At 50.1% G+C, this 11,951-nt stretch overlaps 2 protein-coding genes across 2 annotated transcripts; one reads left to right on the top strand and one right to left on the bottom strand.

The window, feature by feature from the left end:
- Positions 1–539: 539 nt before the first annotated feature.
- LOC120951442 (xanthine dehydrogenase-like) lies at positions 540–6,311 on the bottom strand. The gene is made up of 6 exons (XM_040370182.2): positions 6,141–6,311; positions 5,171–5,343; positions 4,223–5,096; positions 2,083–4,148; positions 1,427–2,015; positions 540–1,350 (listed from the first exon to the last, which is right to left on the bottom strand). The coding sequence occupies exons 1-6, from the start codon at positions 6,184–6,186 to the stop codon at positions 1,280–1,282; spliced, it is 3,819 nt and encodes a 1,272-aa protein (XP_040226116.2). The 5' UTR covers positions 6,187–6,311; the 3' UTR covers positions 540–1,279.
- Positions 6,312–6,885: 574 nt separating this feature from the next.
- Positions 6,886–11,903, top strand: LOC120951441 (uncharacterized). Its single transcript, XM_049610937.1, has 5 exons — positions 6,886–7,072; positions 7,156–8,032; positions 8,112–8,362; positions 9,096–11,544; positions 11,614–11,903. The coding sequence occupies exons 1-5, from the start codon at positions 6,980–6,982 to the stop codon at positions 11,682–11,684; spliced, it is 3,741 nt and encodes a 1,246-aa protein (XP_049466894.1). The 5' UTR covers positions 6,886–6,979; the 3' UTR covers positions 11,685–11,903.
- The last annotated feature ends 48 nt before the right edge of the window (positions 11,904–11,951 follow it).

Here is an 11,951-nt window from a genome sequence, read left to right as displayed (position 1 = left end):
GCCCGTCATGGGTTCAAGCCCCGAATAGACCGTGTCCCCATATGTAGGACTGACTATCCTTCTAAGGTAACAATAAGTCAAAGAAAGCCAAGCTCACTTCACTTGTGGGGGTACATGCAGGCTTTGACCGACAACGGTTGTTGTGCCAAAGAAGAAGAAGAAGAAGGCCTGCAATGGAGGGAAAGACTAAGAGTAATCGCCATGCTCTTGGTACGATAATTCAATAGTCTAATGTTAGTTTTCCGACAAGAAACAAAGTAGCGTTTTTCTAATTCATACATGTTGGTTTCTTAGTCGTACACCAACTTTATTTCGATACAATGACAAGTGTTCACATCGGCGGTCGGAATGATAAGAGAACGATCGCCCGGTGCGAATTCCATAAGTTCTTGATGGGTCCTCCTTTTCGTATGTTTTTTTAGGATACTACGATTTCTCACACTTGGCTTGGCGTTTGACAGCTAACTTGACTCTTTTATAGTGAAAGTGACTTATATACGACGGGAAATGGACTCTACGACACATTTTTTTGAGAGACACATTTTTTTGAGAGACACTAAAACACTAAAAAATCCTCATTCTTGTTCGGAAATCACATAAAAATCACTTCCCATAAGAAACAGTCAAGAAAGGGTACCAAAACTCTGGAAACACATAAAAAACACTGTAAGTACCATTTTTTGAAATCTGATTGCTTTCTCTGTTTCATCTGAAGCATGATCATTTATAATTTTATCTCTCGACTAATGAAATAGGAAGGACACTTTTGCCTATTTAAACCTTAAAAAATGAATTGCAAATATTTTCGGAACTTTATAAAGTTAGAAAGTATTGTCAAACAATTCAATTCTCTTTATTTCTTCGTTTAATCAGAAATATCATTATTTGGGCCGATCTGGTGGTACAATCGTCAACTCGAACGACTTAACAACATGCCCGTCATGGATTCAAGCTCCGAATAGACCGTGCCTCCATACGTAGGACTGACTTTCCTGCTAAGGTATCAAAAAGTCACTGAAAGTCAAGCCCACTTCACTAGTGGGTACAGGCAGGCCTTGACCGGCAGCGGTTGTTGTGCCAAAAGAAGAAGAAGATCATTATTTTCAGATCTTAGTGTACTTTATTTGCGCCGTTTGATATAGCAAACGATATATTATACTTTGGGTTGATTATACATAGTAATTAGAAAGTATGCCACAGATTTTTACAGTGTTTTATATGTACAGCAGTCGCCAATGAAGCCACGATGCTGCCCTACAAGATTATAGTACCTTGCACTTCATTCGTATTTGTACTGATCGATGGAACTCTCCAACAGGGCAAATATTTTCTCCGGCGTCATGCCACTACCTACAAGTAATTGAAAACCAAGAATGAAGATTGTAATTAAATACACAATAGCAAAAAACCCACAATATGTACTAACCCATATGCAACCAAATGTCCGGTAGGCCTGCATCTCGTCTTGCCGCCCGCAAAGCATTCCGCACGGCGTAAACGATCACCGGACTTAGCGAAAAGGCCGGCTCTCCGGTGGCCTTGGAGCGCAGGACGCCACCAGCGTTGGAGCTTTTACTCAAAAACGACACACGGAAGTCAACGGGAATGTCCCGATGGCCCGGCATCTTGTAGTTCCAGGTACGATCGTTCACCAGCGCACCATTTTTCGGATCATACACCAGCGCTTCGGTCAGGTAGTAGCCCAACCCCATCACGAACGCACCCTCGATTTGGCCAACATCGATGCCGGGGTTTATGCTTTCGCCTACATCCTCCAGTATGTCTACTCGCCGTACAAGCACCTGCCCGGTGAGTACATCCAGCTCAATCTCACCACATGCCAGTCCCCAGATGGTGTAAGTGCGCATATCGGTCGGAGTGGCGTAAAACGACACCTGCATATCCACGTCGTCCATGGCGGCATTGCGTACCATCTCTTCCCAGCTAGTGCGCCGTAGCAGTGTACGGTAAGGACGGAGTCGTTCGAGCAGCATCTCGCAACATCGTTTGACGGCCTGTGGAAGAAAAGTGTCATAAATAAAAATCACAATTCCACACGAAAATCCATTTCTGGAAACTTACGAAAGCGACACTATCCGTTGCCTGCGTATGCTGGGAACCGTTCGAGTTGGCATTCAGCAAACTGTCCGTCGGCTGTACGACAATCTTCTCGATCGGTATGCCCAGCAGATGGGCCGCCACCTGCGCTACCTTCGTGTTAATGCCCTGTCCCATCTCGATGCCGCCGTGCACGATCGTCACCGTACCATCGTCACTGTACACCGACAGCATCGCTTTCTTCATCGAGTTCAGCTCCAGCGGGTACTGCATGGGCATGATCGCGATACCCCGCTTGCGCCACCGATTTTCCCCATTGAATTGGTCAATCTGTCGCCTACGCTCGTCGTACTCCACCTGACGCCGGAAGCGTGGCAGCAGTGTGTGCATCTTGTTCTCGCGCGAAATGTTTGCCATCCGCACGTCCACCGCATCCAGCCCTGTCTGGTGCGCAATGTGCTCCATGATGTTTTCCGCCATTGCGATACCTTCGGACGAGCCCGGAGCCCGGGCCCACGTGTTTGGTGGAGCGTCCGTGCGAGCGATCTTTGTGCGCAGCTTCCAGTAGTCCGTTCGGTAGCAGTTTTTAAACATATCGCTCGTTATCGCGCCGAGCATCACGTTCAGCGTGGCCCCAGCATCGTGTATGAAGGTGTGCGACAGCCGGATGATGCGTCCGCTCGCGTCAAACGACACCTCATACTCGCTGACACTTCCGCACCGCTTGCCCGAACCGGACATTGACGTCTCGAGCGGTAGGATCATCCGAACGGGGACCCCAGTTCGGTAGGCGGCCACTGCACAGGCACAGGCGATCTGAGTCGCTCGCGTTAGCTTTGCACCGTACGCACCTCCAACGCGCCGAACGCTAAGGTTTAGTGAGCTTTCACGAACCTGCAGCGCTTGTGAGACGGCGATCTGCACGTGATCCAGCCACTGGGTCGCACAGTACACGTCCATCGAGTCGGCGTGCGGCACGCAAAGGGCGATCTGCGTCTCGAGCTGACCATGGTACTGACCGCGCAGATCGAACCGGCCACTGACGCTGTACGGACCTTCCTTGGCAAGATGATACCGTGCACCGTGCCGATCGTATGGTTGATCGCTCACGCGACTATAGTCCAGTGCGTCCACCACGTCCTGCACGGTCGGCAGAATGATCCTATTGCTGGCCGGTTTATACTCAATCCGAACCTTCGCCACGGCAGCATTGGCCAGCTCGAAACTATCTGCACAGATCATCCCAACAACCTGTCCGGCGAACTGTATCTCCCCGCTGCAGAAGATCTCCTCCACCTCCGGGGAACCCATCTCCAGTGGCATAAAGTTGTTGAATCCTGGAACATCTTGCGCGCAGAAGAACGCCCTCACTCCGGGCAGAGCAAGCGCTTCAGATGCATCAATCGTCACGATCTTTCCCCGGATCTCGTTCGAGAGTACCAGCGCACCGTGCAGTTCGTTCGGCAGTACCGGCATATCGTTAATGTACTCCGCCTCACCGGAACACTGCGCCAACCCTTCCAGCTTCGGTATGCTTTGGGTGAGTGGCCACCGTTTCTGGTAGGTGTCGTACGTTTGCCGACCGCTTGAAACGAGCGGCCGCTCGATCGGTTCCATACCGCTGCGATACGTTCGACCAACGGAGGGATGCACACTGAGCGCAAAGCGATAGAAGGCGGCAAGAGCGAGCTGTTTGCGATAGGTTGGAGATGCATCGGGAAGTATCCAGTCGGGTTTTAGCTCACGCTCGAGGACTTTCAACGCCTGGGAGAGTGTGCTGTCAAGGAAGAGGGGCTTGCCGGAGAGGAAGCTTTCCGTTTGTTGCGCATGCTCAAAGGCAGGATTGATGCCACCGTAGCAGATGCGGATGGAGGTACAGAGCTTGCGATCGGGACACAGTTGTAGCAGGAAGCCGGCATTCACGTAGGCTCGGGAGTTCTGGGCAACGGGCATAATTTTGTACGATCGTAACGTCGTGCTAACGTGATCGTGGGGTGGAAGTCGGACGGATGTTAGGATGCATTTGTGCAAGTTGAGCTTCAGGAATTCGAGTGGTGATACGACGAGAGGATCACTGTCAGTGGAGGACACTAAAAAGGGTAGAAAAACAAGGGAATAAGGACATTGAGAGTCTAAATATGAAGCATTATCTCGGGATACTTACGAACAGTCAGCTTGGCGCCTACAGTTTCTAGTAGTAGAAATAAATCCGAAGGAAACTCTGGATGTTGATGCTTGATCATCAGATTACCCCCGATCGTACCGACATTGCGCACGGGCAGATTAGCCACCTTTCTGATGTGCTTTGCCATCGGTATGCAGTAAGTAAAGTTTAGATGTGCTTCCGCCGTTTGCTCTAGCAGTGCAATAAACTCGGTCAAACGTAGGCCAGCTCCCACCACAAGATCTTGATCAACCGAGTGCCGATGAAGCTCCTCTACTGCGCTTACGTCTATGAACACCTTCAACCGATCGGAACGTCTATACACTCCATGCGCGGTATTCCCGCTGACGAAGGTGTACGGTTCGCTGTTGGCGATCGTCTGCAGCACATCGAAGGCTTCCGAGAGCGTCAACACTTTAAACCACTTTCGTCCATCGGCAAACTTGAGACATTTTGATGGTGAGACAGAACCCTTTCCCGTAGCTCCAGCCGTTGGCGTGCTGCCCACCAAATCCTCAATGTCCACAATCGGTGGCTCTTGATCTTGATCGTTTGCGAACGATTTGAAAGCATCCAGGATCGGACGGTAACCGGTACACCGACAGACGTTCCCATCGAAGGCCTGTTCGATCTGTGCCGCTGTCAGCGCAGGCTCAACTGTTCCTTCCTCAGCTTGCTGCTGTTGGCCGTGCTTTCGGGAGGCAAGCAAGCTGTACATGCTCATCACCATGCCCGGAGAACAGTATCCACACTGTGAGCCACCGTATTCTGCCAGCCGGCGCTGGATGGGATGGTAGGAACCTTTCCTGTGCCCACCGATTCCCTCAATTGTGACAATATCCTTTCCATCGCAGGAGAACACCGATACTAGGCACTTTTAGGAGATACGTAAATTCATAGAATTATAACGTTACGCTTGATGGCATTCAAGCAGATCAAACTAGTTACCGAATTTGCTGCCCACGAACGACGTTCGCGCGTGGCCGGATGATAGTCCGACACGGTAACGACACAGGCGCCACATCCACCCTCGCGGCACATGAACTTGGTCCCTTTCAGATGGGCATGATCGCGGATGAACGTGTTTAGCGATGTGTCCACCGGAACGGTCGTGGCGCGTACTAGAACGAGATAGCCAAAGCAAGAAATAGTTCAATAATCAAACATATAGCCCTTCAACTCGGTCTTTGGATCCAATAAAGAGCACCGTAATGATCGTAAAAAAAAAGAAAAGTAAATTCCCCTTTCAGGCGTCAGTGCTGTTGATTTTATGGTCAAGAAATATTCAACTTTTACGGCCAGACACGAGCCAACCGTTACGGTTTGTGGGTTTGCGAGGCGAGTAGGTGATTTTTAAAGCCCCATTTAACAAATACCGCCGATTAAGCGCTCCGATGGTATACGTTAACATTGTAGTAACCTTCAACGATCGATTATTCAGCTTCATTCAAGCAAGAAATTATGCGAATGCTTCCAACAATGATAATGTACGCGCAGCCATCATGAACAGCACATCACATGTTGGAAACATCCTTTGAATGTGGGTATTAAGCTACAGATTGCTCTATTAACCACTCGTACGTATAGGTTTCTCTTTCACTCGACAACGCTTTCGCTACGACTTTTACATCTAATCACTCTGCCTGCTTTAATATTGAAGCTCTCAACGTCGAAATAATCACCAAGATGCATCCAAAAATACACATACATCTAAAGCTTGAACAGTTTGTTTCCTTCCAAAACTACCATCGTTGCACTTCATTACTTCACTGCCGAAAACTCATAAGTCTTCTCGACACCATTATCACATTTCCCAACAGTCCGGCTCACACATTCCGACATTCCAAAGGCGTGCAGTGCTGCAGATCAAATCACGCCCATTTGAAATTCGATCACACGTCCACTTCGCTTCCCTTACCCGTGTACTGCCTGCCGTTGATTGTGAAGCGCACCACGTCGTCCATATTGATTTTTCCCGCCACGGGACGCACGCACGGACGCACGCTAGCCTATGGGCGTAATATAAGCAAGTACCAAGTGTACTGATCACTCTCAGCCTCAGGAAAAAACGTTGTGCACTCGTTCGCGGCAACCGGGGAACTGGCACGCTACTTTTCCAAATCTTCGAACCCAACCGACCGTGCGCCATCGAACGGATTCGCGTGGCGATCGTACCGATCGTGCGCCACCGAATAGCTTTCAAACGGTAGCTTCATGGTGGAACAAAAAAAAAACAACAACGGACTCATCATGCTCTATGCGCACATTTAAAACCTCACACGCGCATGTAGGGCTTTGCTCTATATAATGTTCTAAGCTTTCACTTTCCCAGTCGTCTTCACATACACCCCACGTTGAGTGAACGTGTAAGGACAACTAGTCCCGTTCATTTCCCAAGTCTTCGTGAGCTCGGTGATGCGTGCAATCGTGTTGCCGTTTGGAGCCTACTGACCGTTGGTGCGCAGTCTTCTCCCGTCAGTGTTGGATTTGCGCTTGAATTGCGTACTCCGTGTGAAACCTGCGCATAGCCACGTCGTCGTCAGTGCGTCACCATGCGCGTGAAGTTCACCATCAACGGGAAGCTGTACCAGGGTACGAAAAGCGAAATTCGGTTGTTTTTATGCTCAAAACTGATGTTTCGTGCCTTTCCTTTCCCTTTTCCCCTTGTCGTGGTCAGTTACCCCGGACAAGCTGCCGATCGATGCGTCGCTGAATCGCTTCATACGCACCAAGGCACACCTGACGGGCACCAAGTTTATGTGTCTCGAGGGGGGCTGTGGCGTGTGCATCGTGAACGTGGTCGACACACATCCGGTTACCAAGCAACGCATCACCTTCTCAGTGAACTCGGTCAGTGGTGCTTCAATTCTTCAGTCGGCATTCTAGGTCGGTGTGTGTTTGTGCTAGTTCTGATTGGTTTCCGTTTCTTTTAGTGTCTGTTTTCGGTATTCTCCTGCCATGGCATGGACATTCTTACGGTGGAAGGCATTGGGTCGAAGGCGACCGGATACCATCCGGTGCAGGAGCGATTGGCACAGTTCAACGGCACACAGTGCGGGTACTGTTCGCCCGGCATGGTGATGAGCATGTACAGCCTGCTGGAGGCGAACAATGGCAGCGTCACGATGGAAGATGTGGAGAAGGCACTGGCAGGAAACATCTGTCGCTGTACCGGCTATCGACCGATTCTGGATGCGTTCAAGTCATTCGCCATCGATGCACCGCCTGAGGATAGGCTAGCTCGACGGGCTATGGGCATCACCTGTGCCTCAGACATCGAAGATCTGCCCCGGACGAGCTGTGTCGGTTGTGAGCGGGAATGTTCAGCCAAGGGTTGCTCCGATGAGACGATTGAGCTGCAGTTCAGCAATCAAGATCGTCGGTGGTTTCGAGTGCGCACAGTGGACGAAATATTTGACATCCTGCGAGAGGAGGACGTGAGCCCTGGGACGTACATGCTGGTGGCGGGCAACACGGGTCACGGTGTGTACCGGAGGGCCGCAGACTTGCGAGTGTTCATCGATGTGCGCCACGTGGAGGAGCTGCGCAACTACTGGATCGGAAGTTCGGTGATCGTCGGTGCGAATGTGACGCTCAGTGAACTGATTGAGATATTGCGAGAGGCGGCCAAAGCCGATCGGCGCTTTACGTACTGTGGCGAGCTGGCACGTCATGTGGAAGAGGTCGCACATCCCGCAGTGCGGCACGTCGGGACGATCGCCGGGAATCTAACGCTCAAACATCGCCATCCCGAGTTTCCATCCGATCTGTTCGTTTTGTTCGAAGCGATCGGAGTCGAGATGACGATTGGTAAGCTAGAAGAGGGAAAAACAATCAGGCAACTCCTCTTTCACGGTGTTCACTTTTTTGCTACTCCTTTTCTTTGCAGCTTCCCCCAGCGGTGCGATGGAAAAGCTGCTGCCCGGCCAGTTTCTCAGCTACAATATGCACAGACGAGTGCTGCTGAACATAACGCTTCCTCCGCTCGACTCGGACCGGTGCGTGTTTCGCTCGTACAAGGTAGCGGCAAGGGCGCAGAACGCGAGCGCCCATGTCAACGCCGCCTTTCTGTTGCGCCTGTGCGCACGCAAAATTAACGTCGAGCAAGCGTGTCTTTGCTTCGGCGGCATCGGACCGAAGGTGGGTATGGTTTTGCTGGTGTTGTTTGATGCCATTCGCGCCTGTTGTAGTAAGTGAAAGGAATCGTAAAAGAAGCTCTGGTAACAGATTGAACCGAGAACGATTTGTTTTATTCATTCGGTTTTGGTTGATAGATCACGCGATGAACGTTATGTCTTATTTTACCAGATTTGATGTATTTTCCAAATACATCGGAAGCTTTGGTTTGCTTTGCAGTGAGTTATGCTAGATGTTGCACATGAGATGTGATGTTCCCACTGCTTTTTACTTTTTTTTTTGCCCACACACATTTACTTTGCTTGAGGCCGTTGAGACTTTATATCTACCATGCACCAATGTTTTCAGAAAATCAGAAAATATTGTATAACTTGTGATAAGAAGTTTCAGCTAAGCAACTAACGTTATGAACATCGATTGCCATTTTCCGGATTACCGGAGCGATTGATCTTAGAGAGATGTGAAGTCTCTATAAGGAGAACCTTAAAGGGAACTACAGTTTACAGATACAATAACATTAGGGCAACAAGATCAATGTGTTGCTATGGAATATCCAAGACTATTGAAATAAGGCCTCCTTTGATCACCGTACTGTCTAAGATATGTCTGTGATCTTGTATTCGGAGATCCAACTAAGAAGAAATCGAATATAGATATAAGTAAAATTCGTCTTCTCCAAGGTCGTATATTACAAGTCTCATTGTAACTCTTGATCTCCTTATCTTCTTCACCACAGTTTTCTCGCGCAACCCGCACGGAGCAGTACCTCGCGGGCAAGAACCCGTTCAACAACGTGATGCTGCAGGAAACACTTGCCGTACTGAACGCCGAGCTAGCCGGTGGACAAACGGAACCAGCCGCAGATGCATCATATCGTCGACAGGTAGCAGTCGGCTTACTGTACCGTTTCGTCCTTCATATTGCGCCACGTGATCGTCGCGTAGCCAACCCGATAGTCCGCTCGGGTGGATCGAAAATACAGCGTCCCATTTCCAGCGGCGCTCAGTCCTTCGATACGTATCCCTCAAACTGGCCGCTTACGCAAGCACTGCCCAAGTTGGAAGCCTTCCACCAGACGGCCGGTGAAGCGATCTACGTCAACGATCTTCCAAGTCGTCCGGACGAGCTGCACGCCGCCTTCGTACTGGCAAACGTAGTGCATCGACAGATTGTTTCAATTGATCCATCGCCCGCTCTCGCAATGCCGGGTGTAGTGGCATTCTATTCTGCCAAAGATATCCCTGGGAAGAATAATTTCGCCTCACTTGTTGGAGGTTTCAACACGGCTTACCCATTTCGGGATGTGCCCGAGGAGATTCTGTGTAGTGGTAACGTACTGTACCATGGTCAGCCGGTTGGTATTGTGGTGGCCGAGTCGTTCGAGTGTGCTACAGAAGCAGCAACGATGGTGAAGATGACTTACGGAGAGTCCAATGATGAGCCGATACTTCCCACCGTGGATGATGTGCTCGCCCATGGCACTTCAAGCCATCGTATCCTGACGCTAGAACCGGACGTAGTGGGTCGATCGTACAACCGGGCGGGCAGTACTCTCAACACCGTGAAGGTTACGGGCAAGTGTCACTTTCGCAGTCAAGCACACTTCACGCTAGAGCCTCAGACTTGTCTTTGCATCCCATCGGAGAACGGAACCGGGATGGATGTGTATAGTGCTACCCAATCGAGCCACATGGTCCAAAACGCGATCGCAAAGTCACTCAACTGGCGCCAGTGTAATGTACGAGTTATTGTACACCCTGTAGGTGGATCGTTTGGTGCGAAACTGTCCCGCGGAGCATGGGTCGCCAGTGCGTGTGCTCTAGGCGCCTATCTTACCCGACGTCCGGTTCGGATGGTATTACCGTTCGAGACTACGATGCAGGCAATCGGTAAACGTAACGGAGGTCAGTGCCAGTATGAGGTAGATGTAAGGCCTACCGATGGACGCATCGTTCGGCTTTCCAACACCTACTACGAAGACGAAGGTGTGTCCCAGTACGAAGCGATGGCGTTTGTATTCCGCGGTGCATTCCGCAACTGCTACAGTGATGACAGCTGGCGACAACTGTTACGTGGTACATTTTCTGACTCACCTAGCACCACCTGGTTACGATCACCCGGTACAGCCGAGGCGATCTCAACCATCGAAACGATCATGGAGCATGTGGCGTTCGTTACTGGGCTCGATCCTCTCACAGTTCGGCTTGCCAACATGGAACCAGGCAGCAGTATGGCCACCTTACTGCCAGCATTCTATGAGCAGGTGGACTTCAAGGAGCGTAAAGCAGCTGTCGATCGTTTCAACGAGACGAATCGTTGGAAAAAGCGAGGAATTGCGATCGTTCCTTTGGCTCATCCAATTAGCTATTACGGAGGTATGAATGCTTGGGTATCAATCTACCACGTGGATGGAAGTGTGGCTGTTACGATCGGAGCACCAGAGATAGGGCAGGGCATAAACACAAAGGTTGCACAGGTGGTGGCACACACGTTCGGTATTCCTTTGGCACTAATTACGGTGAAGCCACATACCTCTGTTGGCAGCCCGAACGCATTCGTTGAAGGCAGTAGTATCAGTACGGATCTAGTGGCGTACTCGGCCCGGCGTGCCTGTGAAACTCTGCTCGAACGCATTCGTCCCGTGCGGGAAGATAATCGAACCGCTCCATGGGAAGCGATCGTGCAAATGTGCTACCAGCGACGGATAGATCTGACCGCTTCTTACAACGCCAAGCAGACGGATCTACGTGGATACACCGTGTGGGCACTGTGTGCAGTCGAGCTAGAGGTGGACGTACTTACCGGGCAGGTACAGCTGCAGCGTGTGGACATTCTGGAGGATACGGGCGAGAGCATGAACCCGTTGCTTGACATTGGACAGATTGAGGGAGCTTTTGTGATGGCGATCGGGTTTCATCTGCTCGAGGAGCTGCGGTACGATCGGAGTACGGGAGCGCTTAGCAACTACCGCACGTGGAACTACAAGCCGCCGAGTGCGCGTGACATTCCGGTAGATATGCGCGTACGGTTGCTGCAGAAGAGCTCGAACCCGGCGGGTGTACTTCGATCGAAGACAACGGGAGAACCGGCGTACAATCTGGCAGTTGCTGTGCAGTTCGCTCTGCGGTATGCCCTGGCTTCTGCACGGCGCGATGCTGGATTGCCGATTGAGTGGCTAGAGCTCGGTAAGTGATAATGGTTACGATCTGGATTATGTCCAGGAAGTTCTCAGCTTAACTATTCCATTTTTACAGCTACATCCTGTACGCCGGAGAAAATACTTGCCATGACAGGGACCACTATTGATCAGTTTGTGCTGCATTGAGACAACACTTTTAGTTGTTAGTACGATATAAACATATTGTTAGTCAACTCTCCACGTGGAATCTTGGAAAAATTTTCTAGATGTTTGATTGTTGAATGTAAGAATATATCAGTAGTTAACAAGCTGATCAGTAGTTAACAAGGCTGAACACACTCAATAAATAATAAGCTATAAAATATAAAAAGATAAGTCTATTCCGTAATGCCTAGGTCACTAATCAATACATCCTGACTCCACACTTATCTTATAACTGACCTCGAACCAATG

This window comes from Anopheles coluzzii, chromosome 2 (genome assembly GCF_943734685.1).
Source record: "Anopheles coluzzii chromosome 2, AcolN3, whole genome shotgun sequence".
Lineage (NCBI taxonomy): Eukaryota > Metazoa > Arthropoda > Insecta > Diptera > Culicidae > Anopheles > Anopheles coluzzii.
This window is presented reverse-complemented; position numbering and strand designations above follow the sequence as displayed.